Genomic DNA, 27,006 nt, shown 5'->3' on the forward strand with positions numbered 1-27,006 from the left:
TCATTGGAACAACACTGCAATCCATAAAGCCTGAGTTAGGTGACTAGGCTCCCTGTACAATGAATGGGGAGAGAGATGCTTCTTAAGGTCTGTCTACACTGCAATTAAAAAATCACAGCTGGCCCAGGCTAAGAGGCTGTTTAATTGTTGTCTAGATGTTTGGGCTCAGTCTGAAGCTGAGCTCTGGGACCCTCCCAGCTTGCAGAGTTCTAGATCCTGGGCTCCAGCTTAAGTCTGAATGTCTACACTGCACATAAGCAGTCCTGTAGCCTGAGCCCTGTGAGCCTGAGTCAGCTGGCACAGACCAGCCGCTGGTTTTTAATTGCAGTACAGACATACCCTTCAACTGAGACCCACAAAAGCCAGCACAGTAGGCATGGAGTTGCCTGTGCTAGCCAGTGGCAGATGCCGGTGTGAGGCATGTGTCCTATGCCCTACCCCTCTCAGCAAGTTCGGGGAATGTGTCTAGGATGCAGCAAGGCACCTCTCTCTGCCTGTGATCCACAGCTGGGAACCACTCTCCTGGAGTCGGGTGGCTAAGTCATTTCCGGCAAGAATGCGTTAGGCATCTGTCTCTCTCCAGACAAAATGGTTGGGAGGAGGACAACAACCTCCTTCATAGCCTTTAGGTGTTTGTCTCTGTCTGAGGGATTGGAGGAAATGCGGTTGTATCTTAGAGCTTGGCTGTAGACAATGGATCGTGTGATGTGGTCTGGATGAAAGTTGGAGGCATGTAAGTAAGCATGGTGGTCAGTAGGTTGGTGTTTATGTGACCATAGCTTGTTTTCACTCTAATGTCTAGGAAGTGGACTGGTCCAGGCTGAGGTTGATGGTGGGGTAGAAATCGTTGAAATCCCGGTGGAATTCCTCAAGGGCCTCCTTAGTATCTGAGTGTTTCATAGATGTTAATCGGTTTATCCTTGCAACACCCCAGTCACGTAGAGAAGTATGGTGTTTCCTATAGGATTGCAAGGGGATAATTTCACCCAGAGTGTAACGATGCTGGTTCTGGCTGGACCCAACTGAGAGTTCCAGTTCAGGACAAATTGCTTAGAACAGGGCAGTCACAGCCCAAGGCTGGGGTTTTTCCACCTCTAAGGCAAACCAAACCAGCCAGACAAAGAGGGCTTTGGTCTCACCCCACTGGCTAACCACAAGTCACACAAGCAATTCCCTCAGACACTCCAGTTTCCCAGTATCACCACCAGTGCCACTTGTTATGGGGATGAATGGTTATGAAAACCAATGCCCCAGTAAAAGAAAAAAGGTTCTCTCGATCCCAAAGGACCAAGCCCCAGACCCAGGTCAATCTACAAATCAGATCTTACCCACAAATCACGCTGTTGCCAACCCTTTAGAATCTAAAATCTAAAGGTTTATTCATAAAAGGAAAAAGATAGAGATGAGAGCTAGAATTGGTTAAATGGAATCAATTACATACAGTAATGGCAAAGTTCTTGGTTCAGGCTTGTAGCAGTGATAGAATAAACTGCAGGTTCAGATCAAGTCTCTGGAGTACATCCCCCGCTGGGATGGGTCCTCAGTCCTTTGTGTAGAGCTTCCGTTTGTAGCAAAGTCCCTCCAGAGGTAAGAAGCAGGATTGAAGACAAGATGGAGATGAGGCATCAGCCTTTTATAGTCTTTTCCAGGTGTAAGAACACCTCTTTGTTCTTACTGTGGAAAATTACAGCAAAATGGAGTCTGGAGTCACATGGGCAAGTCCCTGCATACTTGGCTGAGTTACAAGGCATATCTGCCTTCTCTCAATGGGTCAATTGTATAGCTGATGGTCCTTAATGGGCCATTAAGCAGGCTAGGCAGAGCTGACACCAACTTGTCTGGGGTGTCACCCAGAAGCATAGCAGAAGTTTGAAATACAGACAGAGCCAATATTCATAACTTCAACTACAAAAATGATATACATATACAGATAGCATAACCATAACCAGCAAACCATAACCTTGTCTTAGACACCCTATTTGACCCCCTTTACACAAGATTTGGTGCCACCACAGGACTTTGGTTGCAACAATGATCTATACGGTTCCAGTTCATGTCAATAACGTCACACAGGTTACTGGCACGTATTCAGAAAAAGGGACCATCACTTCAGATAGCCCAATTACCAGTACTTAAAGGACACTGCACGTGTCGATTGCCTTGAACTTTTACCTCTGACCAGGCTGAGTTCTTCAGCAGGGCTTGGCACAGGGAGTGGGGAGTCCAGGCAGGAAACTAGAACAAAAACTTTCTGGGGTTGGATGAAGACCAGGGAAGAGAGAAGCAGAGACTGCTGGGGAGTAGAATGAGGCCAAGTCTACAATACCGACCTATATTGGTATAACCACATCACTCAGGGGTGTGAAAAATCCTCACCCCTGAGCTACACAGTAATACCGACCTAACCCTTGGTGTTGACAGCACTGTGTTGACGAGAGAGCGTCTCCTGTTGGCGTAGTGACCGCCTCCTGGGGAGGTGGATTAACTACACCATCGGTGTAGAAGCATCTTCACTTAAGCGCGATAGTGGCACAGCTGCACCGGTGCAGTGTTTTAAGTGTTGACCTGCCTTGACTCCAAGTCTGCAGAGACTAGGGTGACCAGATGAGATGAAGAAAATATCAGGACACCAGGGGAGGGGCAAAAAAAAAAAAAAAAAAAAAAAAGTCGAGTGCTGCCGTCCGAGACCGGTCGGGACGCGGGACAAACAGTTAAAAATCGGGACGGTCCGTCTGGTCACCCTAACAGAGACTGGCGTGTCTGAGATAAAACAGATAAGCGTGCAGATTAAAAGCCCTTTTCTTTTGTTTTCTTTTGTTTTCTTTCTGTTGAGAATAAACAACACTTTGTTCGGATAAGGCTGTTTTGGGTCACTGTATTCACCACCGGTCACTGCTCCTGAAGGGAAGATTTGCAGCTGAGCAATCATGTTTGGCACACAGGGCGTGGAAGCCCCAGCCTCGGCCCTAAGAGTGGGAGAATTGCTGGATTCCATCCCAGAACAAGTGGAGCTAAGAGGCCTAAAACCTGAAGGGTGTGCACTCAGAGAGATCAGAACAGGAGAGACAGGTGCAGTTAGCCCTGAACCTGCTTAGTCCTTGGCCTCTCCTATTAGATTTGTACTTTAGGCTTCTGTAAGGCATTTGATTTGGTACCTAACAACACTTCGTTAAAAAAAAAAAGATATAAAATCAACGTGGCATACCTTAAATGGATTAAAAGTGCCTAACTGCTAGGTCTCAAAATGTAATTGTAAATGGGGAACTGTAACTGAGAGGGTGTGTTTCCAGGGGTCCCACAGGGATTGGTTCTTGGCCCTACGCTATTTAACATTCTTATCAATGAACTGGAAGAAAAGATAAAATCATCACTGATAAAGTTTGCAGATGACAAAAATTGGGGGAGTGGTAAATAATGAAGACAACAGGTCACAGATTCAGAGCAATCTGATCACTTGGCAAGCTGGGTGAAAGCAAATTTAATATGGCAAAATGTATTCATCTAGGAACAAAGAATGTAGGCCATACTTACAGGATGGGGGACTCTGTCCTGGGAAGCAGTGGCACTCAAAACAAATTTGGTGGTTGTGATGGATAATTAGCTGAACATGAGCTCCCAGTGTGATGCTGTGGCTAAAAGAGCTAATGTGATCCTAGGATTCATTAATAGGGGAATCTTGAGTAGGAGAAGAGAGGTTATTTTACCTCTATATTTGGCTGTGGTGCAACTGCTGCTGGAATATTGTGTCCAGTTGTGGTAACTACAATTCAAGAAGGATGCTGATAAATTGGAGAGGGTTCAGAGAAGAGCCACAAGAATGAATAAAGAATTAGAGAACATGCCTTATAGAGAGAGATTCAAAGTGCACAGTCTATTTATTTAAAAAAAGAGAAAGTTAAGGGGTGACTTGATTACAGTCTATAAGTATCTACAGGGGGAACAAATATTTAAAAATGGGCTCTTCAATATAGCAGAGAAAGGTATAACACTATCCAATTGCTAGAAGTTGAAGTGAGACAAATTCAGACTGGAAATAAGGCATAAGATTTGAATGGTGAGTAATTTAACCATTAGAACAATTTCCCAAGGTCACGGTAAAAGAACTAAAAGAGAGCCACCATGGCTTAACAACCATGTGAAAGAAGCAGTGGGAGATAAAAAGGCATCTTTTAAAAAGTGGAAGTCAAATCCTAGGTAAATAGAGGTAAATAGAAAGTAGCATAAACACTGCCAAATTAAGTGTAAAAAAGGAATAAGAAAAGCCAAAAAGGAGTTTGAAGAACAGCTAGCCCAAAACTCAAAAGGTAATAACAAAATGTTTTTTAAGTACATCAGAAGCAGGAAGCCTGCTAAACAACCAGTGGGGCCCCTGGATGATTGAGATACAAAAGGAGCACTTAAAGACAATGAAGTCATTTCCGAGAAACTAAATGAATTCTTTGCTTCGGTCTTCACGGCTGAGGATGTTGGGGAGATTCCCAAACCTGAGCCGGCTTTTGTAGGTGACAAATCTGAGGATTTGTCACAGATTGAGGTGTCACTAGAGGAGGTTTTGGAATTAATTGATAAACTTAACAGTAACAAGTCACCAGGACCAGATGGCATTCACCCAAGAGTTCTGAAAGAACTCAAATGTGAAATTGCGGAACTACTAACTATGGTTTGTAACCTGTCCTTTAAATCGGCTTCTGTACCCAATGACTGGAAGACAGCTAATGTAACACCAATATTTAAAAAAGGGCTCTAGAGGTGATCCCGGCAATTACAGACGGGTAAGTCTAATGTCAGTACCGTGCAAATTAGTCGAAACAGTCGTAAAGAATAAAATTGTTAGACACATAGAAGAACATAAATTGTTGGACAAAAGTCAACATGGTTTCTGTAAAGGGAAATCATGTCTTACTAATCTATTAGAGTTCTTTGAAGGGGTCAACAAACATGTGGACAAAGGGGATCCAGTGGACATAGTGTACTTAGATTTCCAGAAAGCCTTTGACAAGGTTCCTCACCAAAGGCTCTTACGTAAATTAAGTTGTCATGGGATAAGAGGGAAGAGAAGATCCTTTCATGGATTGAGAACTGGTTAAAAGACAGGGACCAAAGGGTAGGAATAAATGGTAAATTTTCAGAATGGAGAGGGGTAACTAGTGGTGTTCCCCCAAGGGTCAGTCCTAGGACCAATCCTATTCAACTTTTTCATAAATGATCTGGAGAAAGGGGTAAAAAGAGAGGTGGCAAAGTTTGCAGATGATACTAAACTGCTCAAAATAGATAAGACCAAACTTCAAAAAGATCTCACAAAACTAAGTGATTGGGCAACAAAATGGCAAATGAAATTTAATGTGGATAAATGTAAAGTAATGCACATTGGAAAAAAATAACCCCAACTAATACATACAATATGATGGGGGCTAATTTAGCTACAACTAATCAGGAAAAAGCTTGTGGATCGTTCTCTGAAGACGTCCACACAGTGTGCAGCGGCAGTCAAAAAAGGAAGCAGGATGTTAGGAATCATTAAAAAGGGGATAGAGAATAAGATGGAGAATATCTTATTGCCCTTATATAAATCCAGGGTACGCCCACATCTTGAATACTGCGTACAGATGTGGTCCCCTCATCTCAAAAAAGATATACTGGCATTAGAAAAGCAGGGCCGGCTTTAGGCACCGCGGGGCCCGATTCGAAGGAGCTGCCGCCGAAGTCCCGCCGCTGTCTTCGGCGGCAGCTCAATCGCTGCCGTGGAGGAAGGACCCTCCACCGAAATGCCACCGAAGACAGTGGCAGCGACGCCGAAGACAGTGGCAGGACTTCGGCGGCAGCTCCTTCGGGACGTTGCGGGGCCCTCTTAGGGGCGCGGGGCCCGATTCCGGGGAATCGGCTGAATCGCCCTAAAGCCGGCCCTGAGAAAAGGTTCAGACAAGGGCAACTAAAATGATTAAGGGTTTGGAACGGGTCCCATATGAGAAGAGATTAAATAGGCTAGGACTTTTCAGCTTGGAAAAGAGGAGACTAAGGGGGGATATGATAGAGGTATATAAAATCATGAGTGATGTGGAGAAAGTGAATAAGGAAAAGTTATTTACTTGTTCCCATAATATAAGAACTAGGGGCCACCAAATGAAATTAATGCAGGGCCGGTGCAAGGAAGTTTCGCGCCCTAGGTGAAACTTCCACCTTGAGCCCCACGCTCCACCCTGAGGCGCCCTCCCCCCCACGGCAGCTCTTTCCCCCTCTTCCCTGAGATGCCCCCCCCCCACGGCAGCACTCCCCCCCGGGGAGCCGTGCGGCAGCTCCCCTGCCCAGCTCACCTCTGCTCCACCTCCTCCCCGAGCACGCCGCCCCCGCTCTAATTCTCCTCCCCTCCCAGGCTTGCAGCGCCAAACAGCCGATTGGTGCCGCAAGCCTGGGAGGCAGGAGAAGTGGAGCAGCAACAGCGTGCTCGGGGAGGGGGCGTAGCAGAGGTGAGCTGGGGTGGGGAGCCCTGCAGCAGCTCCCCTCCCCCGCCCTGAGGCACCCCCGCGGCAGCTCCCCAGTCACCCGGCCCGGGGAGCCGTGCGGCAGCTTCCCACCCCAGCTCACCTATGCTCCGCCTCCTCCCCGAGCATGCCGCCCCCGCTCTAATTCTCCTCTCCTCCCAGGCTTGCGGCGCCAAACAGCTGATTGGCGCCACAAGCCTGGGAGGAGGGAGAAGTGGAGTGGCGACCACGTGCTCGGGGAGGGGGCGTAGGAACGCTGTAAAAAAAAAATTGGGGGGACCGCTTTTTGGCGCCCCCAAATCTTGGCGCCCTAGACAACCGCCTCGTTTGCCTTCATGGTAGCACCGGCCCTGAGTTAATGGGTAGCATGTTTAAAACAAATAAAAGGAAGTTTTTCTTCACACAGTGCACAGTCAACTTGTGGAACTCCTTGCCTGATGAGGTTGTGAAAGCTAGGACTATAACAGGGTTTAAAAGAGAACTGGATAAATTCATGGAGGTTAAGTCCGTTAATGGCTATTAGCCAGGATGGGTAAGGGATGGTGTCCCTAGCCTCTGTTTGTCAGAGGGTGGAGATGGATGGCAGGAGAGAGATCACTTGATCATTACCTGTTAGGTTCACTCCCTCTGGGGCACCTGGCATTGGCCACTGTTGGTAGACAGGATACTGGGCTGGATGGACCTTTGGTCTGACCCAGTACGGCCATTCTTATGTTCTTATGGTGGATTCTCCATCACTGACCATTTTTAAACCAAGATTGGATGTTTTTCTAAAAGATCTGCTCTGGAAAAGCAATTTGGGGAAGTTCTATGGCCTGTGTTATACAGGAGGTCAGACTAAATGACCACAATGGTCCCTTCTGGCCTTGGAATCTTTGAGACTGCCAATAACACTGCTATTTAGTGTCATTCCGGTAGCAGTTTGTGTTATGTGAATGCTCCTCCACTTAGAACTGGGCTGAAACCTCAAACCTCATTTCGGAGCCATTGGGAAAGCTTTATATTCCATTACACGTTCCAAAGTCATCTAATATCCCTTTGTGCTCTGAACACTAATCTAGAACCTCTGCTATTATATCTGTAATTCTCTAAGTGGGCAGATATTTCCCTGTGCTTTGAATGGAGGTGAGGGTGGATAGCTGATGGTGCTAAATGTAAAGTGGGAACAATTTGTTTTTCATGAATGCAGTGGGAGAAGTGAATATCTCCATTTAAGAATGCCTGAAACTAAATAAATCCGTCATCTCCCCCTTCCCCTTTAAAATATTCGGGCAATGAACAATGACTGCATGAAGCATTGTATTTAATGTTTCACCGATTCATTAGGTGTTATTTGCTGTCTGACTGCGTCCTGTGTGATAGTTTATCTTTTTCCCTTGAGCTGGCTTGATTTTGCTGGCTTGTCAGTAAGCACTGTTTTCTCTCAGAAGGGCCATTAAATCTCTCACCTGCATATCCTGTGCAGAGCTGCAGTTAGAAGATAAGGTCTCTCACAGCTGAGAGCATTGGTATTCCAACCTCTGTCAAGGGCATTCTGCCTTGGGAAAGCATCTCAGATGACAATGAAAATAAAAAGACCTGTTAAATAAATATCCTTAATGGGTAGGGCTGACACAAAGCCACAAGAAGGCAAAAGTAAATGGAAGTGATTTTAAATAAATATTTAAACAAAATTAGATCCCCAGTCATTAACAGAATTCATCAATAAATTTGAATTTGACAAATATATAAATACATTAATTATTGTTAGTTAGGAGTATTACAGCGGTGTCCGTAGCCCCGAACCAGTATCCGGCACCGAACAAATATACAATAAGAGAGAGTTCCTGCCCCGAAGAGCTTATAATCGAAACAGACAAGACAAAGGATTCAGGAAAGGTGTGCTGACCTCTTGTTGAATACCTTGGCCTGCATAATTTGCCCAAAGGTCACGTAGGATGTCTATGGCACAGCCAAGATTTGAACCCAGGCCTCTTGAGTCCCAGTCCTGTGCCTTAACCAAAAGACTAACCATCCCTCCCGAAGTGAACTGAAATCCTTTTTGACCTACCATGACTCCTAGTTTATATCCTTAGGGTTTTGGACTGCTCCTGCAGCAATTGATGGTCCTAGTGACATCTCGAGTGCAGTTAAGAACTGCCCATCCTGTGCTGTTTCAGTCATTATTTTTAACTGAATTGGGGTAAACAAGAACCCTGAACTGGGGTACTGGAAGGTAAGAGACAGTGGGGCTGTTTGTATGTAGAGATGAGCCTGAGCTGTAACATTCACATCTGGATTTTGAGCACTCCAGGTTCTAGGCAGTCAGACCCATGGCTTGTAGTAATTGTAGTTTTTAGGAACATAACCAGATAAATTTCTTTTCATGATTTCAGTAAGGGCTGGCTCTAGCCCTGGAGACCATATGTGTTTTCACACAGTGCTCCATGTTTTGGGAGACCTTGCTTTTAAACAATCTCTCCCACCATCAACCCAGAACCTTTCCCATCTGCTGGCTTGCTGCAGACTCCTAGCTCTCCAGCCTTACCAGATTAATTGAAAAGGCTCATTTCCCCCACTGTCCCCAGTTCCTGAAGCCCATTTGACCTCCCTTCCGTACAAAATCCTTCTAACTCTGTTGCTGTTACAAGCACCTTTATACCCCTCCCTCGATTTGTAAACCACTCTCACAGCCCCCCGATGGTGAGAGCGTCTGCCTGAGGTGCTACGTATCGTATATGGCACAGTTTCCCATAAAACCAAGGTCCGGCCTTGATTTCACTTCACTTTTAGGCAGCCCCTCAGTTTTATGTGCTTTTGGTATTGCGGCGTGAACTTGTACCTAGCGCATGCTCAGCAGGTTGAGTTACTAACTGTGCTTTGATTTCCTGTGTAAAGATGAAAAGAAACAGAAAAGCCAGTAGATTAGAAGGCTAATATGTACATCTGGGAGGTAGGGAAGTATTATCATCCCTGTGTTCCAGATGGGGAAACCGAGGCTCAGAGCAGCAAAATAACTTGCCCATGGTCCAGAAGTCAGTGAGATTACTTGTGTGTAAAGTTAAATAGGCATGTAATCTGCAGGATTGGGGCCTTACAGTATAAGCCATTTTGGATAAAGACTGTGTGTTCGGTAGTTGCAGTCCCTAACAAAATGTTGCTCATCTGTTTTATGGAGGACCTCTGCTCCTTCTGTGTGTGTGTGTGTGTTTAATCTTGGACTACCAGATTCCTTTTCCCCTCTCCTCTTGCGCCTCACCCCCATCAGTTTAAAAGTAGGTTTGGAGAGCTATAAATGCTCTCATAACAGAAATTTCCTGAGCTCTAAAAGAGCTAAACATTTCTTACCGTAAATAAAGGTTCCAAAATTCAAGGACAGCCAAGGCACCGTGTAGCTAAGGATTTTGCAAGCTCTAATGTTCCTGCAGTCAAAAGCTTATCAATTTCAGGAGATCATTTTAGCATTGAGTAAGCTTTTTTTTTTTTCCCCCTGGTCAAAATTTTATAATCTGTTATAAATCTCAAAACCTAATGATTAGAAATACCAAGCATTTCTAGCTGGGACACTCAAAAAGCCTTATGATTATTTGTTTCAAATGGAAGTGGAGCGGAGAGACGCTTTTTTCAGTGTTCTTGTCAAGCCACAATTCAATGGAATTTTGGATGGAGGGACAGTTGCAGCTAGCAAAGATTGATGGTATTGTAGGTGCTGGATACACAGCTGCTGCTTGTTTACCATGAAATTCCAGTTAATATATTCTGACCTGAGAAGATTTGGATTTGACGTACAATTTATTTAGTTAGCATCACTGAAAAAATTCAGAGATGCTTTATTTGATGTCTTCTTTATTGATGGTCTTCCTGTAAAAGTATCTCGCCTCTGGAAATTCGTGCAAGCTTGATAATACTTCAAAAATTAGAGCAAAAATAGTCCCATACAGATGGTTTCTTCCAGGGCCTAATTTATTATGGTTTTAGCCATTTACAACATTCCTGGAAAATTGACTAATGGGCTTGGATCTGAAGCTTTTTGGCCTAGGAAAAGGTCATATCCAAGCAGAGTTAGAATCCACATGTAGCAACCTAAAAAGAGACTTAATTGAATAACTCAGTGTGGAACGTTCACTGGCCATTGTGCTTGGCAATATGGGTGGGGCAGGGTCTCTGGGGTGGTGTTTTAGCCAACAGTGAACCCATCCTTTTAGTATGGGGAAAGCTCAAGAGTGGTTCAGAGGTGTGTTTATGGATGCCAAGAACATACTGTCCCCGCATGCTGATCCTAAAGAATGCAGCCAACTTCTAAGAAGAATCAGTTAAATGTCCTTTCCCACAACGAGGAAAGAATTGCACGAAAAAGAAAAGTAATGAAATTGAGAGCAAAATTCACCATTGCCTACCAATAAATAGTACATCTGTCAAGGCTGATTCCCCACTCTGGCACTTAGAGTGCAGAAGGTGGGGGCTCGCAAGAACTTTAAAAATTAATACTTGCCACTCCAGGCTTGTATTAAACTCCCCAGGTTACAGCTTTTCTCTGACCTTGGATTGGTAGATGCTGCCACCACCCAAGTGCAAAACCCCTTTGAGAACCCAGGAAGGTGCACTTGGGAATTCCTTCCGGTGGGGTACCCTCAAGCCTTTTCACACACCCCCACCCTCCGGGGAAGAGCTGAGAAGAAAAACAAAGGAAATCAGCTGTTGTCACCAGCTAATTAAACAACATGTGCACAAACCTCTTAGGACACAAAAATCCAATTCTGTTCTTAAAAAAAAGGTAAATTTTATTAAAAAAACAAAAGGAAGAAAATACATCTGGGAACTTAGGCTACTGCTAGATTTAAAAAGAGCAACTACAAGAATTAAGCATCAAGAATAGTTTTTTGAGGTCCATCTTAAAGGTTACAAGCAAAAAAAAAAAAAGCACCTGGAATTAGCACAGAGGAATCCACAAGCCATAAGAAAAAAAGGGATAAACCCAATCACGTCTTCCTAGACATTTCCTGATCTACTGACATATCTGGGGTTTTAGATGAGTAGTTTCTAGGTAAGATACTGATGATTTTTCATACCTGGCCCAACCTTCTCACAGCATAACTGCTCCCTGCCTGTCTCCCCGAGAACAACAGACAGACAAAAAGGGAGTTTTGTTTCAATTTTAAAAAGTTCTAGATTTCCCATTGGCTCTTTTGGCCAGGTGCCCACTCACTTCCTTTTACCTATGCATCGCAGTGAGACTTTTAACCCTTTACAGGTAATGCAAGTAGAGAACAGCTACTTAAGAGGGATTTTATAGCTACTGGCTGGCTGGGTGTCCATAAAAGGGAGCTACCCCTCCTTCATTTATCACAACATCAGTATACGAGTTATTACAAGATGGGGCCAGTTCAGTGTTTTGATATTTATAACACACACAGTGACTTTTTATATCTACTATCTATTTTATCTAGATAAAGCTGGACTATTTTTAATATTTATAATGATTGGGCTTTTGGGGGGGAAAGCAACAGACATTTATAAAAGTCTGTTCCTGTGTGCAAGAAAGCCAGGGAACTTGATGAACTTCTGCTCTCCCCTCATGTCCCTTGCAGTGAGTGAGTGGGAGGGGAAAAAAATCCTTAACTGTGTGCTCTGCCACACACCTGAAAGACTCCATGATCCATTTGTGGGATTCCGTTCAAAACTCAGATGGACAGCTGGGGCATGGACCATTTTATTGTTTTGTGTTTGTAGAGTGCCTAGCAAATGGGATCCTGGTCCAGGACTGCGGGCTCCTAGGCATTACCATAGTATTACCGCCATTCGTAATAATATGCACTATTCTCACATCCTGAGAGAGACACCATTGCACCCAGGGCCGGCTCCAGCATTTCTGCCGCCCCAAGCAATCGGTGGTGGCAATTGGAAAAAAAAAAAAAAAAAGCTGCGATCGGCGGCGGTAGTTCAGCGGCAGGTCCTTCGCTCCTAGAGGGAGTGAGGGACCTGCCGCCCCCGAATTGCCGCAGGTGCCGCCCCCTCCCTTGGCCGCCCCAAGCACCTGCTTGTTAAGCTGGTGCCTGGAGCTGGCCCTGATTGCACCTGTTCATGAATGATCAACAGCAGATATTTCCAGTTCCCATGTATTGTGTTTCTGATACTGGTACTGAGACCTGGATATGATAAGATACAGATACCTCCTCAGAGATGCTGAGTGCCTTCCATTCCCATAGGGCCAAATCAGGGACAGTTTGTTTGAGGACCTCAGGATTTGGCCCATTTACTTCAATAAGAGTTGAAGGCACTAAACACTTTTCTGTCTCAGGTCTTAAGCCCTCTAGGCACTGCTTATGTTTATCAACTTATGGTTTAATTGCAACTGTAATCATTTTTTCATATTATTTATCTGTATAGCAATTGTGCCTAAGAGCCCCAGTCATGGACCAAGGCCCGAAAGGTGGTCTCTGTCCCAAAGAGCTGATCTTCCATTGTTTCTTGTTGTCTAAGCTCTTCTGTTTGAAGGCTTGGCCATGATTCTTCTCTCACTCTGGTGTAAATCAAGAATGGCTCTGTTAGTGTCAGTGGAGTCTCACTGGTGTATGTGTGTGTGTGGGGGGGAGTGGAATCGGACCCCTAGAGTTTTGGTGTTCAGCAATACTGCAAGTGTTAAAGCCCATTTGATGATTTCATAAGGGCATTCATAAAAACATCAATCTTTTGACTGCCCTTACCCAGACTAGTTTCATAGGAGGTCTCATTTTCTTTTAATTTCCACCCCTGAAGCATCCACACATGGTGCCCATCTTCATCAATGCACAATTTTTATGATGGGCAAAGCAAGAAATATTTATGGGAAACTTTAAGTGACTAATCAAAACATGTTGGGAAGGAACTAGGAGAAATGACAGAGGGACTCATTCAGCATCTGGTAAGAGGGTGCAACTCCATTGACTTCATTACATTGGCTGCCTCGTGGTTTCCAGATGGAGTTTAAGATGTTGCACTGTAAAACCTTCAGCGGCTTTGGACAAGCCAACTTGAGAGATGCCTCTGTCCCCTGGTGTTACTATCAACATTCTGAATAGCAGAAGTGTGAGATCTGGAAAGTTTGTGTGTTAAATGAGTAGGGGCTGAAATCTTATGATGTCTGTTACCTGGCCATAGTTGGTTGTGGGAGTTTGGTGGTGGAAGTCTAAATATTGTCAAGCCATCGGTAAGTATTTTTTATTCTTATACAAACTGAAGTAAATACATTAACGATCTGGAATTCATTATGTTAATTAAGACTAGACAAGTCTGTAAGGAGAATTTCAGAGAGGCCTAACAAAGCTTGGATAAATGCGGAGCATGATGGAAGATGAAAATTAGTTTTAACAGATGCAAGGTGATGCACATTGGAAGAAGTAAGTTGAATTACTCATAAACCCTGCTGGGTTTTATATTAACGTAACCACTTGGCAAAAAAAAAAAAAAAAGGGGGAAGGCGGAGAACGGCCAAAAAAAAAAAAAAAAAAAAGAGGGTTAAAAAAAAAAAAAAAAAAAGGAAAAAAAAAAAAAAGCTGGGTGATGCTGTAGACCGCTCAGTAAAAACATTTCAATATGCAGTGGTATTCAAAAAGCATACAAGATGTTTGATTGTGTTAGGAATAGGCAAGAAGAGACAGGAAACTAAAATAATTAAAGGCACAGAAAGCTGCCCTTATGAGGATGGAGTGAAATACTGGGACTGTTCAGTTTAGAGACAAAATGTGTAATAGGGGTATGATAGAAGTACAGCAATAAATAACAGGATAGAGAAGGTCAGTTGGAACTCCTATTTACTGATTTTCATAATAGAAGGACAAGGGGACATTCTATGGAATTGAAAGGGAACAAATTTAAAACTTTTAAGAGAAAATAATTTATTACACAACATATAACCTGTGGAACTTATTTCCATAAGATCTTGCCCCCTCACCTTTCTTGATCACTGTGGCCAATACACTCTCCTTCCTGTCACTCAGGTCCATAACCTGGGCATCATCTTCGACTTGGCCCTCTCTCTAGATCCTCACATCCAGGCTAAATCTTGCGTATTTTTTCTGCATAATATCCCTAAAGATCTCTCTCATATGTTTTCTATCCATCCACACTTCTAAAACTCTTGTCTAGGCTGTCATCATTTCATGTCTCAATTACTGCAGCATCCTTTTTCTCTGGCCTTGACAAATCCAATTGTACCCTGCTCATATCCATTCAATATACTGCTGTAAAGATCTTATTTATAGCCTGTCGCTTTGACTATATCACCACTCTCTTTGCCTCTCTCCAGTAGCTCTCCTTTTCCCACCACATCAAACATAAGGTAGTTTTGTTCACTTACAAGGCCCTCCATGGCTTATCCCTATTCTACCTATCATCTCTCATTTGCTATCAAAATGCCAACTCCCTCCTGGGATCAGCCAATAATGCCAGTCTTCAATGACCATCTTCATGCTTTCTGCCGTGCTGCCCCTCATGCCTGGCTGGGAGGAGCTCCCTGTAAACATCCACAAAGCCACCCTATTGTCCTCCATTCTTAAAAGCCTCTGTTGTCATGATTCCTACAAAAAAACTCAACAACGGTTAAACTGCTGGTGTGCTGAGACTTCTGCCAATCATACTGTCTAACATTGTCTCATTGATTTCCTTCTGCTCCCCAGTTTCTGTCTGTCTATATCCACCCATTTTCTCTTGCCTTATACGTGGATTGCAAGTTCTTTGTCGTAGGGACCGCCTTTTTGTTCTGTGTTTGTTTGGCACCTAACTCCATGGGGTCCTGTTCCATGACTGGGGCTCCCAAGTGCTATCACAGTACAAATAAGAAAGGATAATAATGATGAGGACAAGAACTTAGAATAATTCAGAAAAGGAGTAGATAACTGTAGTAGTGAGGACATCCTCCTTATATTAGATAGGGTACATTTTTAGAAGGTTATATTAATTATTATACATCAGGGCATAAACTAACCACGAACTATGGAGGTCCGGAAGAAACTTAATCTATGAGCAGGTTACTCTATAATTAACTACTGTGAGATTTCTTGCACAGTATCTGGTGCTGGCCCTGTAGGGGACAGGATACTGGACTGGATGGATTTGGAGAGACAATTTGTTGCAGGTATTCAAATCCAGCATTTTGGTACAGAACTATTTATTTCCCCCAAAATGTGTTTTAATTTGGAATTTCATTGTCTTTCTGCCTGTGAACCTGATTTATCCTGGAATCTTGCCTTTAGGCTTAAAACAAAAACTGTTTCAATTGAGCAGACATGCCAGCAGTGGACATTATTTATGGATCAGCACAGATACGAAACATTACCCACCCTTTAATATAAAAACCTCAGGACCAAAAAAAACCAACTTGAACTATTGCCACAAACGATGGGATTAGCTATCATTTATATTTTACATCAACAAGGTGATAGTCTATTTATTTGTGTTACTGGATCGACTAGGAGCTCTAATCATAGACCCCGTTGTGCTAGATATTCTGCAGGTGTGTGATGGGGTGTACGCTGAGAGTTAAACAGCTCTGGGCCCCGAAGGCCCTACCCAGCCGCACCTGCTGGCCAGGCTCACATTGGAGGCAGGGCTCAACAGGGAGCAGCTCAGCTCAGTCTGGGCAGACTGAACAGAGGAGCAGTTGTGCACTGCCAGCTTCTGCAAAGAAGCCATTGGGGCTCTACAAAGTTGAGACCAGTCCCCACTGCCGAGCCGCCATAGGCCCTTCACCCCACAGACACTGGGAAGAACAGGGCATGGTTGATAGAGGAAGTTTCTCTGGAGTGGGATCAGAGAGAACTCCAGGGGGAATCCCGAAACAGACCAGTGTCACTGACTGAGGAGCCAAAGCCAGGGTAGGAAGCGGCCCAGGGAACCGGCGTAAGGGCACCCGCACCTAGGTCACATATTTGAGCTACTATTCACATGGTCCTAGGCTGGAACCTGGAGGAGCAGGGGGGGGCCTGGGTTCCCCTCCCCCTGGCTGTTGACGCTCGTCACTGGGTGTTAGAGCCCAGACCACCACCATTAGGCTGTGCCACCAGGTTCGGACTTCAACCCCCTGACAAGGCGTCAATCAACTTTCCTTCACTGAAGTCAAAGGGGTTAAACTGACTTACACCAGGTGAAGATCTGCCCCTGTATGTTCATTAAGGAACAACTGTAAGGATGGGTAAGAGAATGGCGATCCAGTGAAGAGTCCTAGTTTGAAGAGAGTGTTTCCCCTTCCGGTTGTTTTTTGAGAAGGGTGCCAGATTCCTGTTCGCACATAGCCAGCCCTTACAACGATCTGGTTTTAGTTATTGCTACCTGTGTGTACAGATACAGGATCCAGTTTTGCAATGTGCAAATCCCCTCTTGCAAGGTGGCTGGACCACCTTCCGCTCCGATGGGTTGTATTCTGTAGCTTTTCCAATACAAACATGCAGCTGTTAGGGGGGGGAAAAATCGACATCAGAATATTAGCATAAGCAGTACAGTAACAAACAAAAACCTCGGCTTCCTCATTTCCCTCCCCCTTTTTATTTTTAAGGGAGAGTAAATAAAATCTTCCGTGCCCATGTTCAATGCTGAATTAATTTACACACAGAGTGGAGCTTTCAGTGTCAGAAGATCTTTTTTTGCCAGCATAAACACTCAGCTGAAACAGCAGCTATGACTCAGTTGCCAGCGAATTCTGCCTGAATTGATTCAGTCCGAGTTCAGACTTAGCACATAATCATGTTCAATTTGATCCACTGTGCTGCCTGGAGATAAAAGGGTTGGAAAAAAACATAGATTTAGCTTATGTCAGTCTTTGTGATGATGTCATTGCCAGGAGCGATGGAATAGCACTGTTACTAGGCTGTGCCTGCTCAGTTGGTGGGTGCACTAGGCAGAAGGAAGGAGCGACTCAGTTCAGTGCCAAGAGTCTGCTTCAGAGGCTTACGGCTGCCGTCAGCCTTGAAAGCAGAATTTTGGACTGTTCAATAGCGGTATTGAATCAGGCTTTCTAATCATTCATAACTCTGAGGCTGCCTAACTCTTTGTGTACAAGAGGGGGGGATGCCAGCCCGTAGCATGGACTGTGATGTCTCCACTCTGGTTGCCTGTGTGGTGGATGTGGAGATTTTTACCAATCAAGAGGTTAAGGTATGCACCTGCAATCCGTTTGTTACAGATCCTTCTTGTGAGAGCCTTGAGAGTAATAGGAGTTGGTGTAAAGCAGTTTAAAAGAAGTAGGCAGATGAAATTCTAGTAAAAACACATGCCATGCATGGATATCTTAATTACAGCAAATGAGAGAGACTGATGATTGCTTTTCATCAGGTTTTGATACGCTAACAAAACCGCCTTCTGTTTACCGTTTAATGATACAGGAAATATGTTGCATAACTGAAGTCTGCATGTTTCATCTTGGTAACAAAAAATGACTCATTTTTAATTTCTCAAAGGTATTTTTAATCCAATGTCGCTTTCATAGCTGTAAGCTGTCATCAATACCAATTTCTGCTTGACAATTCAGATATGAAAACAGTGCATTGGTTTGTGTCTTAGCTTTAAGTGGCTCAGTTTTTTCACACAATTGAGTAGCAGCAATTTATTGTGGTCTTCGTGATTCATTTTTAGAGACAAATCAAGTATTACATTTTATTAAAGGGTTAAAATGTGTAGCGAGTATTTTTGGTGCATCAGCAATGTAGCTGTATGTAAAAAGCTGGGCAACTTATGTATAATATGAATGACTTGAAACCAATGCTTGATTCTAAGGCTTAATATGCTACACTCGTCATCCTTGATTTTCTGCAGTAGTTGTCAAATAGTCATGGGTAATTGCTCCCTGATTAAACTAATTATCTTTTTCATTTATTCTTATATTACCAAAAGAGAACCCCAACAAATTAAGTTTTGAAAGAGGAATTGTAAGTGTGACTCTCACAAATCATCTCAAAGAGCTCAGAAGTAAAATGCAGTGAGATGTAGCATCTTATTTAGAGGACACAGATACAAACAACTGAATACAGTGCACTATCCCTCCGGTTTTGGAAGGCAGAGGAGGACAAAGGGAGGGTCTGTGCTAATTTAGGGCAAGAATTTGAACCCATTCCTCTAGTTACCCACACGAGTAGTCCCATGGAAGTAAATGGGACATATTTGTGTGAGTAACTGCTCACCAGCGTGAGTAAAGGATTGAGAATTTGGCCATTAGTCATTTTCCAGCAGACTGTGCTCTTTATTTAACATTGTATTGCTCTGTTAATGTGCGGTCAGGTGGTACAATGTGCATTTTGCATAGGGGCTCATGTGTTACCAGCATGAGGCTGTTTAATTCAAGAGGCTGTCTTTTTTTTTTTTTTTTTTTTTTTAAATGTAATAGCTTTCTTTACTACAGTTTGCAAACAGATTCAGAAAGTCCAGTTGCTGGTGCGTATTTCAGGTGTGCTTGACAACACTCCTGCCAGCGCTGACATGTTTCCTGTAGTTGAAGTGGTGCAGTGCATACAGACATGTTTGATTGTGCTTATGCTTGTTCATCTAAAAACATCATAGATCTGACATTTGGAATTTCCAGAAGTATTCACAGGGACTCACAAGAGCGTGAACTGTGCCATTTAACACCTTACAGAATTTTATGCTGAATACAGCTTATGCAATAAAATTATGGTGCTATTTTTAGAGCCTGTTTGTACTACAATAATGACAGCACCCAATCCAACTCCTATAAAAGTCAACAGAAAGACTCCTATTGACTTCAATAGCAGTTGGATTAGACTCTGCATGAGTAGTATCATGCAGGAAGAATGGCTGAGGAATGTGGGGTGAAAGAGAGCAAACTGGTTAAGGAGATGTTGAAGGAATTGGCACATGGATCCACAATTCAGCAATTGAGAGGGGAAGGGATTATGTATCAGACTATTTAGATGCACTTTTTTAGTTTGCTTTTGTTAAAAACTTCTTTAACGCAAACATCTGAACAAAGAGCAGGGAGAAAAGACTCTTCGTTAAAAAATTTATATTCCTGACACTTTAAAAGGTGGAGAAAGCTACTACTGCTGCTGTTTGGTCCTCCAAGGAAACTTCCAGCAAAAACAGGGGAGACCGGTCTCTGAGTTCTGCTAGGGACTTCGCTATTGCCTTTGATTTTTACATAGAAGGATCTAAGACGCTATGGGGATGGGCATCAGCATAAAACTCGATAGATAGGACTTGACATTCCAGTATTTCTGTGGTAAAAAAATCACTTTGGGGGCAGATGGGCATGGTGATTCGGAGGGAAAGGGGGGAAAGCAAACACGGGCACAACACCTTTTTTCCAATGCCATTGATGCCTTAAAGTTGACTTGCAAAGGGGGAAACTGAAATTCTGTGTTCCTGTGGTTTAAGCTATTGCATTGCAAGATGGCCTGCTATTGTATTGCTGTTTTCTTGAACACTGGACTGTAGGGAACTCTCTCGCTCAGTATCCGAACGGCACGTTATCTCAATAATAACTTGTACATACTAGTGGATGACACTTTTCTTATAAGGTATGTGTAGTTTATTAGGTTTTGCAATATGGGCTAGCAGTCATTTAGGAGTCAGTCTTCCACAGCAGTGAGGAAAGTTTTAGCAATAAGACTCCTGTTACATTCAATGGACACTGGGTGGTGTCAACTTAGCCCCCATCTCATTTCATTTAAACCCCCAGTTATAGAGTTGAATTGAAGCCCAGAGAGCAATGGTGAATAGACTAAGCTGTCCAATCACAGGTTTAAATTGCCTGTCCACTTCGTTTCGTATAAATTGGTCCTCTGAATAATAAATATGACATTTCAGAAAGCAGATTAGGCTAATGCAGATGTTACCGTTTCCCTGATGCAAAATTTATGGTGCTTAGATATCAAGACCGATAAAATAGGTAAATACAAATACTAGTCATGGAAACGTCAAACTCATTTCTGCTCCTAAAGTTACACAGTTCAGTTGTATAATGAGAATTCAACTTTATTTTAATGCCTTCAGGTTGTCATTTTATTGTAGAGACATTTTTACAAAAGCAAAAAATACATTTATTAATGAAAATCTTGTTTATTTCTGGAAGAGAGATTTCAGACATCAGTGAAAAAGGAAAAGAGAGAGTAGTATAAAAATGAAGGGTCTTTTTTAAAGTTACAAATGAGAGATTCTTAGACTGTGACCTCTTAAGGGTTGGGAATCTCTTCATTCCATCTATGTACAGCACGTAGCATAATGGGGCCCAATCCCTGATCGAAGTCTCTAGGCACCACACAATCCAAATAATAATAAATATTAATGATAAAGGATTATGAGCCTACTGTGTGCACTACAGATATGGGACAGTGTGGCATATGGAAGGTATCTCAATGATAGGAAAAAGCTCAGCCATATATGCAGAACGGGCATTGTTTTGTATTTAACCCATACTGTGCACTTGGAAGAAGCAAAGAGGGGCCATGCCGTAGTGGGAGAACTATTCTGACCTGCTCTGGGGACTTTGGGCTAATGCACATTGGAGCCAGGTGTGCTGCCTGCATTTAGACAGGGTACAGTGTGCATATCCCTATCCCAGCTCATTATTGGATGTAAGCAGAGAGAGGTTCAGGCCATAGTTCTGCCCTTCCCTTGCTGCTCTCCCTTTGGAAAGTCTAGCAGTCTGACACCACTTCGAGACTTGCGACATTCAGAGAGTGCAGGGACAGTGATAGCGGTTCTCCCCCGAGACTGATCTGTTTGGCAGCCTTGAGCAGGTCACTTACGTTCTCTGTGCCTCACTTTCTCCAGTCATGAAACTGGCTAACTCATAGGGATGCTGGGAGACTTAATGTTTTTAAAGAGCTTTGAGATAGCCAAGGGAAAGGCATTCTAGAAGGGCAGAGTATTACTGCTCATTTTCATGTTGTCAACCCCAAGCACTGGAAAAATCAAGAGTCAGGCTCCCAAACACTGTGAGGTGGTCTTAAAAATGGTGAGATTATTATATAATAATACATTTTGAGTCTTTATTTGTCTTCTGGTTCTTGAGTCTTTAGAGGTCACGTTTACAGATTTTGCCCCCACAATCGTGGGGACTGTGTTTTTGTAAGCATATCTGAGATGTTCACATAATCTCATGTCTCCAGGAGATGGCGTTTTAAGAAAAATACCAGATAACATGAGAATTGCAGTACCATTGTATAATTTCTCTTTAGAGTGCTTTTCTGTCTGATAGCTGTTTTCTCGTTGGAAGAATTGTTAGAAATGAAGCAGAAATATAATTACTACATTGAAATCATCTGTGAATTGAACACAAGTCCAATAACTCAGCTTGAGGGAATGTGTATATGCCTGTTATCTATTCTTATATAAGACTTGATCAAGTAGAATAAATAACAAAGGTGGGGGGTGGAAGCCTCTTTCTTTTGACCTGGAAAGTAATCTGTGTCAGTATCAGTTCATGTTTTAAAAGCAGGATCACTTTGGCTTTGGTGAGACAGGATGTGGAGAAGATTACATTTGAACATACAAGCAAGATGGTAGAGTTCAACTTAAAATAAGAGAGTTGTAAAGATAAATGTTTTACATATGTTTATAGGCTGGGTAATCTGGGATCTGGTTCTCTGTATAAAATCCCAGTTGCCTGATTATAGGTTGTAAATATAAAGAGGTACAAAATCAACACAGATGTTCAACCTCTAAATAATCAGCTGCTTTCTGTGTGTGGGAAAGATTGTGTAAATGGAAAGCGACTGATAGCCCAGAACTTTGCGCATGTTTCTCAGGAACCCCGGAAACAGCAGGGCTACTACTGGTGCTTCGGGCTCTGCCCCGTTATTTCAGTTCCTGTGGTAAGCCAGACTCTTAGCCAGTGACGTGGCAGTATGGTTTGGGGTGCCTGCTGTTAGCACAGGATGAAGCACTGTGAGGCACTTGTGATGTAGCTCTTTTGGATGCTGCATGTTTCCCTTTCCAGCATTGTCCTTCCCCAGATGACCATTGTGTAGAGGCTACAGAACTCCATGATAAAGAACCTCCAAAGAAGCAACAGGTTCAGTCACAATGTTAAGTTATTTGGAATAGTGATGTGACAAGACTCTCTCTAAGTTTACTTTAAGTAGGTTTTAAGACATACAGAACCACTTGCACATGTTCACACTGTGCCTGGCTTGGAGGAAATGGGCATTCACTGTTGTAGTTGAAGTCAATGAGAGCTGCAGGTGATGAAGCATCTGTGAACATCAGGTGCATTATGCTTAGCACTGTTAAGCCATTCTATTAGTGTTTCTCAGTTGTGTTATAGAAACTATGGAACAAATGTGAAATTAAGAACAAGAATGAGAGTTTTATATTCTCCCCCAGTCTCCCTTTCCATTAAAGGTCACACAGGAGTATTCTCTTTTCAGAGTGATGATTAGACAATGGGCAATTTATAGTCAGAGTAAAAGAGATCAATAGGATGCTAGAATGTATTGCTAGAAAATACAGTATTAGTCGAAGGAAGTGTGGTATTTATGTAACCCACACACCTTCTGGGTGTGGTGTTCTGTCCCATCTAGTGGCACCGAGACCACTTAGAGAGAGAGATAAAATGAGTCTGCTCTACAGCCCTAGCTAAGAGCCAGTTGGCTTTTAGCTCATGTGATAGAGGCTCATGCCCTAAGCTCCAGAGGTCCCTGGTTCAATCCCGACCGCCAACGACCAGGGTCTGTCTGTGTTACATTTATACAATAAGGTCACATATATCATGCAATTATGCTATTAAATGACACACCTTGATTATGTAAAAAGCAACAAAGAGTTCTGTGGCACCTTATAGACTAACAGATGTGTTGGAGCATAAGCTTCCGTGGGTGAATACCCACTTCGTCAGACGCATGCATGAAAAGCTTATGCTCCAATACATCTGTTAGTCTATAACAGTGGTCCCCAACCTTTTTCGTCTGTCGGGTGCCAGAAGACGAGCCACGGAGGACTGTGGCAGCAGACGAGCATTTTGGCGGCGACACCTCTGGATGACGCTGCTTCTCGGCGGCATTTTGGCGGATGCTCGGCTGCCGGCCAGTACGTGGGCACACTTAGATGCCCCGACAGGCGCCATGGCGCCCGCGGGTACCGTGTTGGGGACCCCTGGTCTATAAGGTGCCACAGGACTCTTTGTTGCTTTTTACAGATCCAGACTAACACGGCTACCCCTCTGATCTTGATTATGTAGTGAACCACAAGGAGATGACACATTTTCAGTACGTTGAAGAATTAAACATTATGACCACAGAGTCTGAGCCACCTCAGAATAGGTACTAATGTGGCACTTATATTTCATGAATATAATTATGTGGCTAGAATTTTCAAAGGACTCTAAGGGAGTTAGGCACCAAACCCCACCAAATTTCAATGGGCACCTAATTCCCTTAGGCTCCTTGGTAACGTCTGGGATTTTCCAATACATTTGAACACTTTGTAGATGCTCCCCTAATTAATTCAACTATGGATTGTCCAACATGCATTACTGTGCTGGCACAATTCTACTCCAGGTCTTAACAAAATCTGCTAATGAGGAACCAGTTAATGATTCTGTGACTGAACTTGGGGGGGAAAAATCTATGCAAACACCTAGTGCATGTGCTGAGCAGGTGTTCAGTGCTGGGGTTTGTTTTGGAAATTGTTACCCAGTTGTAGGTTAGAACCATCCTTACTTGCAAGTGGTGAGGATGATTTGGTCCCAAGCAATGAATGTTTTCTTTTTGGGAGAGAAATAGATGGACATAGAGTACTTTTATCCTTGTCTGTTTGCAGTATTCATACATAAGAACAGAGATATAATCAGATAGTAAAATCCTAGCACAGCTTCTAACTCAGTTAGCCAGCGCACAACTCATGGAGCTCCAAGAACCAACCCCGTTTAAGCCTTCAGTCACTTTCTCTGTGCCCAGCTGTTGTCAGGCATTATGTGTTTTCCCTCAGCAAAAAACCTTGTCATGACCATGTGCTTGGACTGTTACTCAAAATTACCCTCACTCATTTGGTTGACTTGTTTGTCAAAACAACCTTTCAGCCAGTGGAATTTTCCAAAGGGAGACTTTTGAGACTTATAGGGTGTCCATTCTAATTCCTCTGTAAAAATGCATTACTGACTGGATTCCCACTCTTGGGTCTCAGCTCCCTAATATGAGACACCCTGGACACCCCTCCCCCCCCTTTGGCCCTTTGATGCACAGGCAACTCAGCTGCCTTCTGAGACCAGTTACCCTACAAAAGATTCTATATTTCATTTTTTTCCCTCTGGCTCAGCTAATGAACTTCTCTTCCCTTCCCTTCCATCCCTGCTTCCTTGCATTAATGATGCAGCTGTGAGAGTGATTTCCCGCTTCTGCTGCCCCTTCAGACTTCAGATTGAATTTGGTCAGCATTTCTGTGTCCTCTGACCCTGCTCCCCTTGGTTTCCTTGGGCCACAGAGCAACTTCTCACAGCACCAGTGTCATCTTGATGCGTGTAGCTGCAGATCTGCTTTATCTTTGAGTTGTTGGTGACTCTTGGAAGCACGGAAGGTTTTTCAGGTGCAGCAGTTTGGGTTGATGATTCTGGTTTGCTGAAGATAATTCTATCTATGTAGGTATATGTCCCCTTCTCTGTAGTAGCTAAGCACTTTCCAAATATTTATGGATTTATATTCACAACATCTCTGTGAGGTAGGGAGATATCATTAGTCTTATCGTAGAGATGGGGAACTGAGGCATGGAGAAATTGATTGTCTTGCTCCAGGCCACAGAGCAAGTCTGTGGAAGAGTCATTAGACACCAGATCTTCTGCATCCCAGTCTAGTGTTTTAACCACAAGACGATCCTTCCTTGTTTCCTTCTCATTATCCTGGAGACATTATCCCAAGCTCTGTAAGAGAGAGAAGAGTGTCTCAGAACTTAATGAGTTTTAATGAGAATTTTGTGAGTCAAAACCATTGTAGGCCTGGAGTACTTCAAAGAAGCACTGCCTAGCCCAGCTTTTGAAATAAATGTGGCCTTTCAACTCTGCCAGCAGAGAGACACTTCAATGCAGGAAAGTCCCAAGGTTCTGGATATCAGGGCAGAACTGTCCCTTGAAACTGTAGTTCCCAGTCTGTTACAAAGCAGCTCTTTGATGTGAACATGTTGAGGCCCTGGAGCTTAAGGTAAATGGTGCTAGCACCGAGTCACACCACAAAACTGAAGTGCCAATGAGTTCCAGTTGGCATGTTATTGCATCAATGCATTTCATATGTCAGAGCTGTGATACTTCAGAGGTCAAAAATGGAGGCCTCAGAACACAGCCACCTGGTTCAGAGGAAGCATTGATGTGCTATGCCCTCTTTGTAGGAATCTGTGCAGAGCTTATCCTTCAAGGCAGCAAATGTTCTGTCATAAGTCTCATTCCACCTAACTTCTCCCTTTTTTCTTTCCCCCAAATCAGATGTATGAGGGGTGTAGCAAGTTTGGAGTAGGTATGGCTGAAGAACCAATAATACCCCATTTATCTCCCAAATTATTAATCTCCCTTCTGGGAAAGAATGGGCACTTCATTAATTGTCTCTGCCTTAGCCACTTCTGGCTTTACCTTATCACTTTCTATATAGTCAAGGTACTTAGTTTCTCGTTGGGCTATATCACACTTACCTGCTCTGATGGTTAATTCAGACTGGGCTATTTTTGTCTCCACTCTTTTTAGATGAACTAGGTGGCTAGACTAATCAAGGCTATAAATACTCTCATCCTCCAATTAAGCAGCTCTATACTGCATTTGGATACTCAGTGGGCATGTTTCACTACTGCATTGTTCCTGTTATTTTGCTAGTGTAACTCAATTGAACCTACCACCTGGGTGCCAGCTCTCTTAGCTAGTGCTGGTCAAAAAATGGGAAAACAATTTTGCAATCAGAATTGAAATTTTGACATTTCCATTTTGCAGGGTCTGGAACAGAACTTTAAAAAAAATTAAAATTTTCAAATTCTTGAATGTTCAGGCCCCTTTCCTTTTTTTCACCTTTTTTCCCTTTTGCTGCTCTAACTTTTCACATCTATGGCACTGGCTCCATTTCAAAGGAATATAGATACGATACAGGGCCTGATTCACCACTCTGCTACTCTAGCTTTATTGCTGGGTTCAGTTACATTGCTTGCAACTTCGTTGGGTACAAGAGAAGTTGGGTACAATCTACAGCTGAAAGGAGGTGGACACTTTTTGTTTGAAATTTTATTTGATGAAAAATAGCCTCATTTCCACACTGAAATATTTCACAAAAGTCTGTAAATCATTATTTGAGGACTTCAGCAACTCAGCCAGAGGTTATGGGTCTATTACAGGAGTGGGTGGGTGAGGTTCTGTGACGTGCAATGTGCAGGAGGTCAGACTAGATGATCATGATTAAGGATATGATTCTGTCATGGAGGTCTCAGATTCTGTGACTTTCCAGGACCTCCATGACTTCTTCAGCTTCAGCCAGACACAGTGGCGGGGCTGGAGCAGCTATAAGCCCCTGCCGAGGAACAGCAGTGGGACCGGAGCAGTGGGGCCACCAAAGCAATGGGCCGGTGGTCAGCCACCCCGCCGGAACAGCAGCCCTGGGGC

General features: G+C 43.4%; 1 protein-coding gene across 2 annotated transcripts in view; it reads left to right on the forward strand.

The window, feature by feature from the left end:
- RCAN2 (regulator of calcineurin 2) overlaps nt 1-27,006 on the forward strand; it is a 166,271-nt gene that overhangs the window by 91,561 nt on the left and 47,704 nt on the right. The window contains exon 1 of one of the 2 annotated variants that reach the window (XM_024212810.3): nt 17,499-17,585. The exons of the other annotated variant lie outside the window; for it this stretch is intronic. Within the exon in view, the coding sequence (XP_024068578.1) occupies nt 17,499-17,585 (87 nt within the window). Of the gene's footprint in view, nt 1-17,498; nt 17,586-27,006 lie in introns of those variants that run through there. 2 annotated transcript variants of the gene reach the window in all.

The sequence above is a fragment of the Terrapene carolina genome, unplaced genomic scaffold (assembly GCF_002925995.2).
Source record: "Terrapene carolina triunguis isolate 2854851 unplaced genomic scaffold, T_m_triunguis-2.0 Scaffold42, whole genome shotgun sequence".
NCBI lineage: Eukaryota > Metazoa > Chordata > Testudines > Emydidae > Terrapene > Terrapene triunguis.